The 18,686-nt window shown below is 34.2% G+C and overlaps 1 protein-coding gene across 2 annotated transcripts in view; it reads left to right on the forward strand.

The window, feature by feature from the left end:
- Positions 1–18,686, forward strand: part of GABRG2 (gamma-aminobutyric acid type A receptor gamma2 subunit) — an 89,463-nt gene that overhangs the window by 10,244 nt on the left and 60,533 nt on the right. For both annotated transcript variants that reach the window (XM_017960107.3, XM_009209527.4), the window contains exons 2-3: positions 16,396–16,547; positions 18,065–18,132. In XM_017960107.3, the coding sequence (XP_017815596.3) occupies positions 16,396–16,547; positions 18,065–18,132 (220 nt within the window). The remainder of the gene's footprint in view (positions 1–16,395; positions 16,548–18,064; positions 18,133–18,686) is intronic.

Here is an 18,686-nt window from a genome sequence, read left to right on the forward strand (position 1 = left end):
TCTAGGACGTAGCATGGATGTATTTTATTGTAAGAAATTTAGCAAAACACTATTTCAGTGTATGACAGTTTAAGTTACTTTAAGTCATTGCAACCTTACATATCATCTGTCTTTGCATTAGTTATCTAACTCTACATCACCAGTTATTCAAAAGTTAGCAATTGAAAATAAGAAATACTTCTTATTTTGCAGTGTTTGAGGAGCAGGAATCCAAGAATGGGTAGTTTGGTGATTGCAACTTAGGATCTCTCATAAGATTGCAGTCAAGTTGTTGAACAGGGTCCTGGCCATCTTAAGGTGCTAGAAAATCAATTTTCAGGCTCACTCCAATGTGGCTATTAAAAGGAAGTTCCAGTTTCTTGTCTTATGAGCTCTACATGGTGTTGGAGAGTTGGAAAGAGGGGACAGAATGGATTGGGGGAGGAAAGAAGGAGGGAGGAAGGGAGTGGGAGAGAGGGTTTTCAAGATGAAAGCCATGGTCTTTACAATGAAGTGTCAAAAAATTATACACCATTGCTTCTGTCATATGCTGTTGATGATACAGACCTATCCTGATGCATAATGGGAGGGATCTACATGAAGTTCATTCCTTAGTCTGCTTCTGCTACTAAAACAAAACACCGTAGATTACATGGCCTATAAACAACAGATATGTGTTTCTCAGTTCGGGAGACTGGAAGTCTGAGATCAGGATGCCAGCATGGCTGGGTTCTGGTGAGGGCCTTCTTCTGGGTTGCAAATTGCTCTTCTCATTGTATCCTCACAAATAGTGTTATGCCACATTAAACTTAATCAGATCCCTTTAAACACTGGGCTTATTTTCCTATCACCTTTCACAGGCATTGCTTTCAGAGCAGCTTACCATATGTGTGTGTGTGTGTGTATTTTTTTAAAATTTATTTATTTATTTAAATTAATTAATTAATTTATTTATTTATTGAGACGGAGTCTCGCTCTGTCGCCCAGGCTGGAGTGCAGTGGTGGAATCTCGGCTCACTGCAAGCTCCGCCTCCCGGGTTCACGCCATTCTCCCGCCTCAGCCTCTGGAGTAGCTGGGACTACAGACGCCTGTCACTACGCCCAGCTAATTTTTTATATTTTTAGTAGAGAAGGGGTTTCGCCATGTTAGCCAGGATGGTCTCGATCTCCTGACCTCATGATCCGCCCGCCTCGGCTTCCCAAAATGCTGGGATTAGAGGTGTGAGCCACCGTGCCCGGCCACCTCTTATCTATTTTTTTTGAATCATGTCATCTTTCTTCAATACAGAATTTTCATCAAAGTGATGGCTCAGTGTTTGAGATGTAATTTTGTCATAGGTATTTTCTATTTAAAGTTTAAAAAGTGAGGTCATACATGGAACGATATTTAGCTAAGCGAATTATTGTATTTTAAAGCCTGAAATAATAAAAGTGACTTTGTCTAGACAAACAAAAATCTACAACCTTTCAGTCACATTGCATGTCACCTCATAAAAAATATTTTATATATTAATCATTAAATTTATTAAATTTGTTTAAATTAAATGCTTTAATATTACATAATTAATAATTTTAAAAATGCAAATAAAATGAACTCAGTGTCATAAAAACAAAAATATATGAGTACTCACATACTCCTCAAAACATCTATTACAGTTGATTGTAATTTTCCAGGTACTCTTGTGCTCAACAGGCCATTTACACAGTTTCCATGGTCCATGATGGAAGTCCTCTTGGGAGATCGACTTCCCTTTGCATGTGCAGCCCAATTTCTCTGATGACCAAGCATCACAGTAAATTCTAGAAAGTCATATGAGGATGGAGAGATTTCTTGATTCAATTTTAGTCTCCTTTACTTCAGGTTGTATGTGATGTACCAAGCAGATTCTTAACAGTTGTTTAACTTTTAATAAAATATATCAGAAAAGTGCAAATGCGCATAAAGCACAAAATTAGAGATTGTAGTTGTATACTCTGATTCAGGTAACCCACACTATACCCTCCTGGATTACTAGTTATTTTGTTAATCACGTTTTATTAATTCCTACCCACTATGTTGCTAGCACTGTGCCAGCTGCTGAAGATATGGTGCTGAACAAGGCAAACAGAATTCTTGCTCTTGTAAAGCCTATATTCTAGAAGAAGGACATAGTTGTAAAAATATAATATATTATATATAATGTAATAATATATAACACTGCTTTTATAAATTTACTTATCGACAATGTCATACCTATATATTGATTTACTTCACTTATCGATTCTGATATAAGTTAATTGTGTACCCAGATATACATCTTATACTCAAACATTATTTATTTTTATTTTATTTACTTATTTTTATTGAGACAGGGTCTCACTCTGTCGCCCAGGCTGTAGTGCAGTGGTGCGATAGCTCACTGCAGCCTCCACCTCCCAGGTTCAAGCAATTCTCCCACCTCAGCCTCCTGAGTAGCTGAGATTGCAGGGGTGCACCACCATGCCTGGCTAATTTTTGCAGTTTTAAACCAATAAACCCACATGATTCTGTTCATTTTTCCCCTGAAATAAGCTAACATAAGATACCATTTGGCCCCTGTTGAGCTCTGAGGTAATGTGTTAAATGCAGAATGAATATAAATGCAAGGTGGACAAATTCCTTCCTGCCTGCTTCCTGCCTTCCTGTCTTCAATAAATGTTTATTGAGTTTCTAATACTTGCATGGCACTGTACTAGGAAATAGACCTTGCTGTCTGGGGGAAAGCAGACAGTAAACAAACAAATTAAATAAACTTCAAATTGTGATAGCATTGAGGAAATAACAAGTGTGGTGTGATGAAGATAATCCAGGAAATTTTACTTTGCATATACTGGCCAGGAAAGGCAATTATGAATAATGGATAAGAAGTTGAGACTATGAGAGGAGGAAAGGCACCCAGCAATGAAAAGATTGAAGGGAAGACCATTATCATCATAAGTAACAGCAGGTACAAGAATCCCCAAAGAAATAAGCGCTTGGTGTAATTTAAGTATGAAAAGAAGGTCCAGGTGGCTGGAAGATAGATTGAGAATGAAACAGTCAGGGGGAAGAACTTGGGAGGCAGAAAACTATTTCCTAATGTATGGTCTCAAAACCATGGTAAGTAATTTGAATTGTATTCTAGGGAAGGAGTTTGGATTGGTGTAAGACTTCATATACTAATACCAACAGTTTCATTCTTAGGGAAAAGTGTACCTATATAATCTGGGGAATGGTGAGAGTTGCATTTTACCTACCAGTTTTCAGTTGCTTGCCAATTAACTCAAGCGCTGACTTTTAGCTTCATCAGAGTTATGTAACGTGTTGTTCTAAATCCTACTGCAAAATCTTAGCGAGACCAAGAACCAGTTATTGATTTTACTATTATGTCAATGATTTAAAACATACTTATTTTATGGCATTGTAATGAAATTATTGCATTATATTTAACTAATGTGTGTAAATGTGTAAATAGGTTTGTTTTTATAGAGCTAAATACTTTGCGTCTAATAAATGGCAAAGACTATTGCTAAATTCCAAGTTAATTATTATGATTTGGACATTAATTGAACGTTTAAAATTTTAAGGGATTCTCATAGAGACCACTGACAAAAGTATACTTATTTCCTATCCATAAAATTTGTTATTGAACTTAATCTGTGTATAAATCCAGGCAAATAGTAAGACAGAGATTAAAAATTGTATACAAAATTAATAAGAAACCAGAGTACTAGTTCATTAATGAAATTTTATTTCTCCCCACAAAATTTTTAAAATTTTAAGCCCAATTATCTCATACTTTATTATTAGAAAATTTCCACAAATATCTAATGGCAGAGAATATTTTTTAAAGTTTAATGATGATTACAGAATAATAATTGTATTTTTAAGTTATCATACAGCATAATTGACCTCTTAGTGTATACTTACATACATTTTAACACATATATTAGTTCTCTCAAGTACCATAAGCATCATCCAATCAGTATTCTTGGTTTGAGTGGTACTTATGGTACTCACAAGAACAAAACAAAAGCAAACAACAACAACAACAAATCCTTTACTCCTTGAAACTGATCTGTTATTCATCATTGAAGATTTTTCTTTCAAGAGTATAATTAGAGACACATACAGTTCAGTTAGCATAATACTTTTGAGATTCATCTAAGTTGTCGAGGTGTCAAATAAACACAAGAAAAGAGGTTCAACATCATTAGCCTTTACCTGTTAGACAAATGCAAATTAAAATCATAATATGATATCACCTCACATCTATTAGAATGGGCAAAATAAAAACCACTCTGGCAAGACCAAGTGTGGTGAGGATGTCAAGCAACTCGAACTACATAGCTAGTGTGAATGAAAATGGTATAGCTACTCAGGAAAACAGTTTTGAAATTTCTTATAAGGTTAAATACACACTTAATATATTACACAGTAATTCCACTCCTAAATATTTACATGGGATAATTAAAAACTTATCTTACAGAATACCAGATTTTAAAACACAGTGACTGTCTAGCTAAGTTTTTTTTTTCCAGAAACGCTTACATAAAAATGATCACGTTCAGTTTTCTAGACAAAATGGAGTTTTTTTTTTTCCTTGAGAGTACATTCTTGATTGAATTAATTATGAACTTTTCAATGGTTACGTGTTCTGCTTTGATACTACTGGTGATTATGTACCCGATGATGTAGGAAGACTAGAGAAAGTAATAATAGGGAAGATGGGGGAAGAAGTATGGATTCTATAAAAGCCTAATTTTACAAAATGCACATTAGTGTTGCAGCCGTGTGTAAGAGATGGTAATATACTGCCAGCAAAGACGGTAACTTATCTTGTTATTTCATTAAGGCACTCTCATTTTCTAATATGAATTCATAATAATTTAAGGCTTTTAGCCTTATTGAGTGTTAAAAGATTTAAACTTGTAAATCTGTAAATTACACAAACAGCCCTCTTCTATTATATAAACCTTTCTGACTTAACACATGCTTAAAATTGGGGTGAAGTTAGGATGTTTTCAAATTTCATTGGGGATTTTTTTGTATTGTTCCAGAATTCCAGGAACAAATGTAATTTTGGACTTTCCGAAATGGGTTCATGAAGAACTAATTTGTTCATTCTGAATATGGAACTTTTAAAAAAAGTAATAATTCTAAGTGCTAAGAATAGTGCTTAGCTCATAAGAGATGTCTGTGAATAAACACAAACGAGTGAATGAACACAAATTTCTATAATCTGGAGTATTCATAATTCCTAGTTATGTAAATTCATATTATATAGAGATAAAAATAAGCTATTTATATAACGAGAGTAGGAGGAAAGAGGAACAAGAACAGTACTAACAACAAGACTAAAAGATAAGGGTAAGAAATGACTTGATTAACTTTTTAAAGTGAACAATAAAACCTTGATTTTAAGAAAATATTTTATCTATAAAGAGTCAATGAAAACTTAGTAGTAGTCTTCTAGAATTGGCCCTGACCACGAGGACAGTTTTGGCATTTGTTTACCTTGAATCTGAAAATAAAGTTTTAGCACAATTTTAGAAAAGAAAGAAACAAACAGAAAAGTATAAGAAAGATGAATAAGAAAAATTTCCAGAATTATGGTCATTCAGATGTATGCACATGTGTTGTTAAAACTAGTGTATGAAAATGAAAATTTAATCAACTATCTGAAAAATTTTGCTTTATCATTTCAAACATCTAAACATGAAAATAAAATTGGAATATTTCATTTCCTGTCACCATAGAACAATATGAATTTTCAAATACATTTGATACATTTGAATATCTGCCTAAATATGGAACCAGCCTTCATTTTCATACACTTGTTCTCAGTGACCTTTAAATGATTCTAAATCTGAGACAGTTTAATCTTTTGTTCATGTGTCACGTGAAAGTGCACAGAAAATCTCCTATCCATCTGTGGACTCCTTGCAAATATTTAAAAAATTATTCATGTTTATATATATGAACATTTTTGCTAGAGGAAGAATCAAGAGTTTTATCAGTTCCTCAAAATATTTTGTATTCTAGAAGAAATTTTTCTTCTTACCCACATAAATTGAGATTTGAAAGTGAATGCAAAAAAACCATTGATAGAAATAACCTCAATGTCAAGTTGGAGGTGCTGACAGATAGAGTTAAGTCGTGTTCTACAATGTGAGAACGTTTTTGGTATTGTCTTGCATTGTTATTTAAGCGTTGTTGTTTTTCTAGCTGTTCAGGTATTTGTCTCCTTAAATAGATAAGGAGTGTTTTGATATCAGCATTATACTTTGTACTTCTTTCCATCTGCAACTGTTTTCAAAAAAGAGTCTCAAATATAAGCCGTTTAGTGAAGGATCAAGAAATCTAAATCTGTAAGTCACTGTTTCCCAAATTCAATGTTTTCTGCCACATCTAAGTAATACACGATCATTTATGACTGAACTTTTTTCATAAGACAAAGTAGTTTTTAGTAAGATTATTTTATTTAATGCATTTAATAAAACAATACAAACTGGAAATCAGTGTCACTTTTCATATTAGAAGACAACAGCAAAGTAAATTCAATGATACCAGAACAATGTTATCAAATTTTAATTATGTATTTGGTCTCCCAGATATGCCAAGCTTGCTGTTGCTCTCTTTAGAAGGCAGATTAGCAAATTGAAAAGAGTGGCTAAAGATAAATTAGAAATAAACCGAGACTTTGCCCTCAGTATAATTAGATATGCTGAAAGAAAATGTAAAAGGGAAAAACTTTCTAATTATATGTTTCAATATCTTTTAATACCATACCTATGTGACACTTAATTAAAATTGTCTGTGTACTACAGCAGGTGTCCCAAGCTTTAGGAAATGCTAATACAGGGCTATCTTAATAGCCCAAAAATATTGAGGATGATGCTATTTTGAATTTTCGGTTTACCATGAAGCGATATAGCAAGTGACATCTGGCTTACCTAAAGCAGTTACCAAAGTAATTATTTACTCTAAGAAAAGAAAGTCCAGGTTGTTCTGTCACACTATCTTGCAGTAGCTCTTAATTACGGCTGCACCTTAGAATTAGTTGAATACCAAAGTCTTGGTCTCATGGAGACCAATTAAATCAGTATAAGAGGTAGGAGTTCAGCACTGGCATTTCTTTAAACCCTCCACTTAATATTAACACACAGCCAGGGTTAAGAATGACTAACCTATGTCCTATTTTGAAAATTCAGTATTTGCCGCACCTTGCATATTTATAATGTATTAGTCATCATATAAATGAAGAAATACAAAGTATTTCTTGCTTGATATATTTCCTGAGGGTAAATAATTACATCCTTCTCTTTTATGGTTTGCATATCTTCTCTGATTAAAATGGGTCTTGGATTTTCATAGAACATGGCAAGAAATGCAATCTATGTGTGTTTCTGGAGTGAAGGACTGGAAGCCTTCTTTATTACATTGACTTTGTCATCGTGTTATCATTATAGTCCAATAACAAGACAAGTATAGTGTGTAAGTTCTACCATCTGATAAAAAAATGCTGCATGAGACCAACATATTTATGAACCCACTTCAGGTTACTGCCTTTAAAATCTTCCACGTTAGTGTGTAGTGTGCAAGAAAAGCTGTCCCAGTTTTCCCAAGGTCATGCAGATTATGAGGCTGTCAATATTTTTGTATGTAGCGATATTTCACAAATTTGCACTGTTGTACAGTATTTCATTATATGTACATGCCATATTTTATGTACCCATTTTACTGCTGATTTGAGTGTTATTTATTTCTGTATGTGACAATGCAACTGTGAGCTTCCTTGTACATATATTAAGTAGAACATAGTCATCGTAGCTTTTATTCTGTAGCAAGGTATACACGAATGAGAAAGTGAAAATACTATTTTTAACGTGTTGTAAATAATTCTACTGAATGCTTTATAAAGAGATAAATGAGAAATATTCCAGTTTAAGAATCATTTCTCTACATTTCTTTCTAACCACAATTTAGCATGCACATTTTTCTTTCTGTCCTACCCAGCAGCCATGGACAGCTGACGTGACTTTAGGATTTGTTCTTGTGTTAACTTTGGCTTTGTTTCATTTTTTTTTTTTTTTTTTAGTCCTTTTTTTCCTTTTTTTTACTTTTTTAAAAACTTTTATTTTGAGTTCAGTGGTAGGTACAAGTGCAGGTTTCTTACATAGGTAAACTTGTGTTATGGGGGTTTGTTGTACAGATTATTTCATCACGCAGGTATTAAGCCTAGTGCCCATCAGTTATTTTTCCTGATCCTCTCCTTCCTCCTAGCCTTCACAATCTGAGAGGCCCCCGTGCATGTTGCTCCTCTCTATTTGTTCATGTGTCCTCATTGTTTAGCTCCCACTTATAAGTAAGAATATGCAGTATTTGCTTTTCTGTTCCCGTGTTAGTTTCATAAGGATCATGGCCTCCAGCTCCATTCAGGTCCCTGCGAAGGACATGATTTCATTGTTTTTTTATGGCTGCATACTCATCCATGGTGTAGATGTACCACATTTTTTTTTTATCCAGTCTATCACTGATGGACATTTAGGTTGATTCCATGTCTTTGCCATTGTGAATAGTGCTGCAATAAACATACTCGTGCATGCTTTGTTTCATTACAGTTTAAAAAATGTTTTAAACATATGTCATTTGAGTTTTCCCGTGCAGAGAATCATCAGCACTTGATGAAGAGAGCAATGGCAACCACACAATAGCGATTTATATAGACAGCTCCTTTTAGTATTAACTCTAATTGTTACATGGGCACATATATAAAGAGAGTGAGCTACTTACTAAGTTGATTTCCACAAATACTGAATCTTCTTTTAAAAAATGAATACTCACGTTTTGAAAACTATTCATTGGGTGCCTTGCCAAAAGCCAGACACTTAAAAAGTTTTAGAAAACAACACCTTTGAAGACAGAAGCAGTTCTTGTCCTTAGGTGCTTAATGCTCTGCTTTTAACCTTCATAGCTAAACTTGATTAGTTTGTTTTCTTAAGAAGTATTAATGTATAAAAAGCATGGAAGATTAAAATATAACTCAATGCATTATCAAACACTGAAATAAAAACCCATGTAGTTACCAACTATGTCTGAGAATAAAATATTGCCAATGCCCCAGAAAACATCTTCTTTGCTTCCTAATTTCTGTCCTATTTCTCTTACCTCAAATAACTGCTGTCCTGACTTTGAGCACTACAGGTAATTTTTCTTGTCATTAAATTTTATGTAACAGAAGTATTGCATATTTGTCCATGTATATAAATGTCCAGACATCTTTTGCTCAGATTTTCATTTTTCAAATTTAGGTTGCTGCATGTAGCAATGTTTCACAAATTTGAACTGTTGTACAATATTTCATTATGTGTACAAGCCTTATTTTATTTATCAATTTTACTGTTGATTTGAGTTCTATTTTTTCCTGTATGTGACAAATAATGCAACTATGTATTTTCTTGTACATGTCTTTAAGTAGATGTGTTAATGCATTTCCTTTTGGAAATAATCAAGAGATTAAATTTCTGGGTTATAGAATCCACAAAATGTTCATTATTAGCAGATCATGCCAAAATATTTTCCCTCCAGCAGTATAGAGTCCTATTTACTCTACATCTTTTCCCTTTTATTTAAGAAGGGTTGAGGCAAAGAATAAAAACAGTAAACTATGATAGGGAGGTGTAATCCATAGAAAATAAACTATAATGATAATTTCAGAATGTAACCTGACATTGATTATTTATTTCTGTTCTACTCTCCACAACGAGCGTAGTCACTGCCTCTCCACATTTTTCCTCCTCACCTTCTGAACTATCACAGTTTTAATTTGGTATCTGTGAAACTCATGTGCTTTTGGGGAAGCTGTTTTCATATTTTATGCTAGTGGTAGATTTATATAATGAAGGTTAAATATTTATCATTTTCTCATTCTCTAGTCACTGATATCAGTGTAATGTGTCTGATCTCATTTAGGCTAGTGATATTAAAAAACAGGAGGCTTTTGCGGGGGGCTTTTAGAAAAGTGACTCTTTTCTTCTTTTAGAGAGAGCTTTTGGAAAAGTCTATCTCTCTGTTTTTGTGGATACATACAAAGAAGCATAGAGGTGAAAAGCTGTTGCCAGAATCTTGTGACCACATAGATCCTTCTTTGGGTTGAAGTTGACACCATGGAGGATAGAAGAGAGAGATAGAAAAAAAATCTAAGATTTTGAATACATAGTTAAGGAACTGAGTCGAAACTCCCAGAAGCTCACCTTACCTCAGGATTTAAAATTATACCTGTTAGTGTCTCCCAATTTAGTTTGAATGTTGTGATACTTACAATCAAATTCATCTTAGCTAATAAAATCCCACAGACGTTTATTTGATATGCATCATTTGTGGCTGTTAATAAAGTAAACAATTTGCATTTTCTATATTGCAAACTAAGTGTCTGATAATTGATTCAGCCAAACACACCAACAGCTGTTAGCCTAATATCAAAAAAATTAAACAGGATGTGAGGTGAGAAAAACATTTTAAGTAGGACAATTTGTTAGCCGAATGGTTTACTTTCCTGCCCTAATTCTACCCTCTTTGCATGTACACACTCACGTGTACCCACTTATGCATAGAGCACCCTCTGAATAGGTTTTGTACAGGGAATTTGCATGTCCTTACTGGGAGGAATAAAATCCCACAGGCCATTGAAGGACCTATATGAAGAAGCAACTAGCGCCCCAATAGCCCTGTCCATCGAACACCACTATGTCTCTAAAGAGTAGCCAGTCCTCCCGGATAGTACTGCGTGGAGTCTTCCTTACCACGATATACTGAGTTCCCTTTGCCTTCTGAGGATGTACACTCACCTACTCTGCCTGTTCCTACACTGTTTACCAAACTCCACCTTTTGCAGTGGCTGAAGGACATCCTTTAAACTGAACTAGCTTATATGTGTGTCTTGTCTCTGTTATATACATTGTTTTCCAAACAGAGGAAAGAGTTTAAATGAGGCAGATGATCACATCCATTATGTTAAATTGCAAGCTTTGCTTTTATTTCTCAGTGTGGTGGGATCAAATCATTGGTATCTGCAGTGGCAAGTTTATGAAATCTGAACGTTATTAACTTTGTGCCAAAGGCATCATGTCTTTTATTGGACTCAGGCATCAACTAATGTATTGTCCTAAGGGAAAATGAACTGGAGCAATCATTTATTTTGGATGATCTTATTGTTTAATGAATGTATAGCTGTAGATTATTTGGTCTTAATTTCTTTCTCAAAGTCATAAAGAATAATGGTTCAGTGTTTAGTTTTGGCCAACTAAAGTGATAATTGTGATTGTAACAGTGCTTCTTTATCTGTAAAACAGGAATAATTACAGGAATATCAGTGTTTTGAGGATTAAGTGAGAGAATGTATGTGAAATCTTTATTAAGGTTATACCTAGAACATAGCGAATATTTTTAATACTATTACTTCTCTGAGGAAAACTGGTGAGCATAAAAATCATTTCCAAAAATCTTCATTGAGCATACACTCATGAAATTTATAGTTTAGTAATGAAGGCAGATAATAAACAAGTCAGTAAATGCACATTGTGATAAATTCTATGAAACAATCTCCTGGTAGAACAGATGATGGGTGGGTGGGCAAGAAATGTAGATAAGATAGTCAGAAATGGTCTCTATGATTAGATGCTTTTATTGAAACATGCTAAGTAGTAGATGGAGGAGTGGAGCAAAGGAAAGGTTGAAGGCAGAAAGGACAGTTACATGCAAATATTCTGGAATTTGGCCTGATTTTCAGAACTCAGTTAACTCTCAGTTAACATGATAATGTAGGGAACAAGAGATTCCTGTATTAATGATACTTTTGGGACATGGGTTTCCCAGTGGAATCTACAGTCTCATGGGAATCTGGAGTAGCAATGAGTCCCTGTGCATGTGGTAAAGGAAGGAATAGAGATTTATGAGATATAAGTAGTGGATATTCACAATTTTAGAGGTGACAATGGAGCAGAAAATCCAATGCGTGGGGATTTTTATTAGAAAAGGTCAAAGGTATCATTTTCCTGTGTGTATGTCTTGAGAGATTTGTTTTGACCTATAAAATAATTTGCATATAAACTCATTGCACTTATTAAAAAGTAAACCAAAAATTGTACCAAACAAATATTAGTGAAACCAACGTTATGAAAGAAGGAAACACTAAAAATATAAAAATAGTTTAAGAATACAAATAATCAATTTTTAAAATTCAACTACTTACCTGCTTTAGAGAAGGATAAATATATATTCAGTCTTTATTATATCAAACACCAATAGATTTAAAGACATCTGAACAAGCAGACAAATGCCTTTATTTCTCATCCAAATATTTGCTGTTCTACTATCCTGGGCAATGACTAGATTTTCCTCCTCTACCCGTAAACTGAGAGCTTTATTAAATATATAGAAATCTGAAATACCTAGGTGGAAATTTAAAATTCCAGAAACTGCATGACTAATCTTCACAATGGCAAACATCCAGAATATGTACCAAAATTAAAAAGTCTAGAATCTTGTTAACTTGTCAGCAACCTCTCAATGAACAATCTGTATGCAGTATTTGTTGTGTTTTATAAGCCACTTTTGTTCTTCTAAATAGGATTGATTTTTACTTCTAATTACAAGTATGAATTCATGTTTGTAATCATGCCTAAATTCAAATTATGCATAAAACTGTAATGATGAGAATAAAAATGAATAATCTAATATACAACATGGAGATTCAGATTTAGATCTAAAGCAGGAACCTGAGAATTTTTATTTTAAAAAATCCCACCCCAACACATACACATACATGTACACATACAAGTACATATACACGTACACATACTCATACACATACACATACACACAGAGCCAGGAATATGTGCCACCGATACAACCACTCTATAACTGAGATCCTCAAATATTAATATGCATATGAATCATTTGTGAAACTTGTTCAAATAGCAATTCTGATTCCAGGGTCTGAGTGGGTCCCAAAGCTCTGCATTTCTGGCAAGCTCCCAGGCGATGTTGCTGCTGTGGCCCCAGGCTCTCAATAAGGTGATTTTCTAACCATTTTTTTGAATGTTTTCAAAGATGAAAACTTCACATTCTTTTCTGACACTATCACTCAGAAACTATCACTCAGATGACAAAAATGTTTTTATTATGGCTAGCTAATTGAAGGATAAGTTTAATTTCAGTTATTTTACTCTGTAAGAATATATTTTTAATTATGTGGTACCAGGAGGAGTAATAACTTCTAAAGGCCGTTCCATGTAGGTAAGTACCTTTAGCCAGAAGTTCAAATATGTTTGCTCTCTACCCACTCAACTGTTGAGTGAATTCCTCAAATCATTATCAATCTGTTTCTGCCCAGACATTCTTATGGAGCCTACAATTCCACAGAATGTCTCATCTGATGGTAAGACTTCATTATTCCTAGAGAGCCTACCTGTGAATGCAGAGGTTTTTATGTCCAAAGCACTCTAGAGAAAGAAAAAGCATAACTTTAATAAAAGAAGTTCCTTTCTTAAAGACAAATCTGGAAACAATCCCAGATTATGCATCAGCTCCTTTAATTTAGACCTCAGCTGGAAAAACTGTGGAAAAGAATAACTTTATTTATTTATAGTGTGGACACCATTATTTTTCTTCCTGACAAACATTTGTTTTTAGTTCTCCTCAACCCATATTGTATTAAAAGTCTTGAAGCAACATATGTAGATGTAGGGTTTTGGTACATGTTTGGAGCTGGTGTTATAAATCTATCAGTGGTCACTTTATAAAATGATTAATATAATGTTTATAATAATATTTGTTCCATTATTAATGAATTATGCTACTGATTCATTAATAATATAGTAATTGTCATGGACTTATTTTCAGTACTGTGTGTCAGGCACTGTGCTAAGCACTTAAGCATTGTCTTAACCTTACACAAGAATGTAATATGAAAACTAATATTAAACCTATTTTAAAGATGAAAACTTTGAGGCTTAGCAAGGTTAAATAACTTCCCCAAAGTCGTTAACAGTAAGTGTCAGGCAAGACAAGAATCCAGAAACAGAACTAGCATTTCCTGATTCCCAAATATATACTCTTAAGTACTCTATTTTACCTCTCGATGGCTAAGTAGACATCCTGAAGTGTGAAAAAAAACTAGGTGATGACTCTGAAGGAATTGTTGGAGCAATTCTGGAAATAGTCTTACTTCTAAAAAAGTATCCCTTATCTTTTCACTTTACGTATTTTCCCTCCTGGTCTGCCAGATAGTAGGAATGACGGTAACACAACACCATTATACTTGACTCATTTATTTGTTGGCGTGGGAGGTGTCATAAACAAACACATCAAACAATTTAGTATATATCCCCTTTTCTTGAAGAAAAATTAATAGGGTGCATGTGTCTTATAGACCTGAGAGAGAGACAGGGAGACAGAGGAGAGAGAGAGAGAATGAGATAGATTTTTTGAAAAGGCAGTTTTGCATGAACAATTTAAACCGTAATAAATTCTATTATGGTATCTGACGAACCAACCATATTCTTTTCTCAAGAGTTATTGGAGGGATTTGAAAATTACTTTGCCAGAGAGCCTTTTTTTTTTCTTTCCCTAAACCAGGAAGATTTGGGTCAGGGGATTAAAGTTTTATTAGGCAGAGTTCAGCAGTGCTCTGGAGAAATGATGAATTGAGGCCCAAGAGGGATTTTTTTTTTTTTTTTTTTCTTCTAGCAGCACACTGGCCTCTGCTTGCATGGAGGCTTTTCTCTCTGAGAGCTGACGGAAGCATTGCCCAGCCCATTATACCCACTATGGGCACTGTGTGAAATTAATGCTCCTTTAAACTTCCTATGCTCACTAAAGGGCAAGATGTAAGACAGTATGTTAGGCCTTTTGCAGATATATTTTCATGATGTTTCCTAGTCATAAAACTTTAAAGGAATGAAAAAAAGAGGTTACTGTAATCACTAAGTTGACCCATGACAGTAATTACTCCTAAGACTTCATCCTCTATCCTTACTTTCAAATCAGATTAATCACATAATCATCTTCTGCAATATTTAGTCATCAAGATCTATATATACGAAGTATATAAAACATATATGTGCATTCATGTGTACACACACACATACACACATAGGTATGTATATTTAACTACCTTGTGCAAGTATATATACCTGATGACTGAGTATGACTGAAGAAAGGTGATAAATCTGACTTGAGAATATATGAATATATACATTTATTTATTCAAGGTAAATGTGGCAATTACGTCATAGCTGACAAAATTCATTCTATACTATATGCTTCGTAATATAAGGTAAAGATGGGGGCAGGGATGGGAAATGTTATATTTTAAGTTTGTATTTTTTTTTTAAATTTTACTCTAAACTACAAAAGTAACCAATATTCATTGGGTGCTGATAAAAATGAAAATGGCAGATCTTGCAAGGGTGTGCGTTGCCCCTGGATCTGGAAAATATCATCATCTTGGCGGGGTTGCCCTGGGACTTGGGCTAAGGGGATTGGTAAGCTATAGGAATTCCAATCCCCTTCCAGAGTCATTCTCAGGTGGCTTCCAGCCCAGTTGCTGAAGGGGTTTCTGATAGGTTTGGGTATAGCGAATACAATCAAAGAACATTGTGTGGCTTTTTGATCAGTTATAACAGGTCATTTCATTTCTATGACCGTAGTATATTAACCATTGGTATGAGTTTCCAGCTTAGAAATATTTGCCATGATAAAGGGTGGTTTAAAGTCTGTAACCACATTCTTCTTCACAGTACCGGGTTCTTCACAACCAAAGATAGAAGAACCGCCCTTGCCTTCAGTGCTAGTGAGGGGAAAAAATACACATAAACACACCGTGGAGGAAGCAAAGGCAGAGAGACTGAGCGCTCTCCTTAGTGTTCAAGTTAGTGGGGAGAGGCAGGTCTGGCAGTTCGTGGGAGGGAATCTAATTATCAGTCTCTTACTTTCATTAATAAGTTGAGGCAAGTGAACTCTTCAAAGGAGGAAAGAGGAGACATTATACCTGAATTCTTAGACTACGTATGGTCATTTAACCATCACTTTCACACAAATAGTTTCCTTATAATTCCTTCAGGAGACTGGGAAGTAGGCAGAAAGAATATCAAATACGGGAAAAGTAAAAGTAACTGGCAAAACATGGTTTACTTGTACATGGGAGGGCAAAGAATTCTGAAAACCTGAAGTGTGCACTTGAATACATTTAGTCTCCATCTATGCAGTTTAATTAGAATAACCCTCAAGTAAGACTTTTCAGTTTAAACATTGCTTTAATCCTGCTTTATTTCTTCTTTTCCACTGGTGGTCTGTGGATAAAAGTCAACTTGAGTATAATCTATATGTTTTTGACCAATATGTTTTTTTCTTAGCTTCACTAGCCAAAAATCTGATGATGACTATGAAGATTATGCTTCTAACAAAACATGGGTCTTGACTCCAAAAGTTCCTGAGGGTGATGTCACTGTCATCTTAAACAACCTGCTGGAAGGATATGACAACAAACTTCGGCCTGATATAGGAGGTTTGTTAAAGTCTTTTGTGTTGTGCTATAGATAGGAGCACATAAACATGTCTACTTTGTTAGAAAAAAATCATCAGTGTAGTTCAAGAGCAAGGAAGATTTAAATTATACTTTTTTATATGTTGTAAAAGTAGTGATTAAATAGCATTCTGGCCTAGGAGTGGGAGGAGTGTCAATAAATTCAAAATGAAGAAATATTATTTTCAAGTGAAGCTTGAGAGCTAGAGTTAGAAATTCAAATATTCCTAGATATCTCAGACAGAAATTGTAGAAAAAAAAAGCAATGACCCCTTTATGAAGCAACATAAACAAATCAAACAAGTCAATAATAGTAAAGAGTGGATAGGTTGTTTACCTGTTTTTGTGTAACAACCAACCAGAAAATCTCAATGACATATGACAATAAACATTTATGTAATACCCCCCCTGAGAGATATACTAATCTAGGCTAAAGCAAGCTGGAACTGCTTATTTAGGGGAACTGTACTGTGCATGTTCCTCGTTCTACTCCTGGGACCAGCGCCTAGCTAGGATAACCCTTCTCATAGTAGTAGAAAACAGCCAGAGAGTAAGTAGAATCTCATGAGGCTGAATGTTTAGGCCTAGCACTGGTACATTCACTTTTATATATATACTATTAGCTAAAGCCAATCAGATGATCCAGCCCAAAGTTGAGAGGTGGAGGAATAGCCTCACCCAGGAGAAGGCAAGAATGTGAATGCCAGTTATAGACACTTCAGTCCACCATGGTGAGTTAGGACATGACACTTTCAAGGAAAAAAATAAAGAAGAGACTAATGCTCTTGAGGTTCATTAAACGTTAAATAAAAATGGGGACCATGCATTTAGTCATGGATATTATACTACAGATTTTTAATATCAGTCTTCTCTGACAAATAGGTATGTAATGGGTTTCCATATGGTTTTCTCATATTATCTGTGGTATCACAGTGTACAATAAATCATCAAGGAAGATTAATTTTGTGTTGGTGAGAAGTGCGTGAGGATATTGTGGTAATTAAAGGAATCAACAGGGAACTGTGATCCAAAACCAATTTATATTACCAGTTTGCTCTTTATGTTCACTTCATGTTCTGAGTGCTTATTTTTTTCTGAGTTATTAAGCAATTATTTTTCTATATGGGTCAAGTCAGGGACATGCTCAAGTCAATTTCAGAGCTTGAAAGAAACATGGTAAAATTCACAATATCTGAGAGAAAGATGGAGAAAAGCTAAGAGAAGCATTTTCTAATTTATTCATTTTTATGTTAGTTTTAAAAGGATAATTGGTTTCAAAACTCTACTATGCGTGCTTATTGCATGTGCATGCTTAAAAAAGATATTTCTTTGAAAACAAAATAGTTATTCAAATGTGGTGAATTAGTAACTGGTACCAAATTAGTTGTGAATAAATTACTTCTAATGTAGCTAAATAAATCTATTCTAGAAAACAAAGATTAAAACATTAAAATCTTGCACCTGTCTACGTGCACACATTTCTATGTTTCTCTTTACAGTGAAACCAACATTAATTCACACAGACATGTATGTGAATAGCATTGGTCCAGTGAATGCTATCAACATGGTGAGTTTCCAAGTAAAATTCTTTGTCTATTTTATTAGCATGTTGAGAGAAAATGCGATGTCATGGAAATAGCAAGAAACATGCCAGTAAAAAGTTTAAGTTTAAAACTTTAGAAGTGAAAGATAGTCATCCAGATCCTTTTTTTCTTGTAATATGAAGATAACTAAATGTTAACTATTTTTGTTATGAGAATTAAGTAGGATTATATATATATAATTAATTTGTGTAAACACGCTATGCTGTTGAAATTCATCAATCGGTGTTTACTTGCCAAGTGCTACTGACTACAAAATAGGATATAGTACTCAAATACTTATTAGCATATCGACAGTTTTGTTCAAATCAGAAATGTTTCTCAGATAAAATAGTGTGTCAGATGTAATAATAAATGTAATTCTGTTCTTATGTAACACTTTCTACCCAAATGTGAAATACAAAACTAGACTGGAGTCCAAAATATCATATAATAGAGAACATAAAATGGAGTAGAGCAGAATGAAGTACAACATAACGTAATGTAATATAATATTCTATATTATACCATATTATACCAT

The sequence above is a fragment of the Papio anubis genome, chromosome 5 (assembly GCF_008728515.1).
Source record: "Papio anubis isolate 15944 chromosome 5, Panubis1.0, whole genome shotgun sequence".
NCBI classification, from domain to species: domain Eukaryota; kingdom Metazoa; phylum Chordata; class Mammalia; order Primates; family Cercopithecidae; genus Papio; species Papio anubis.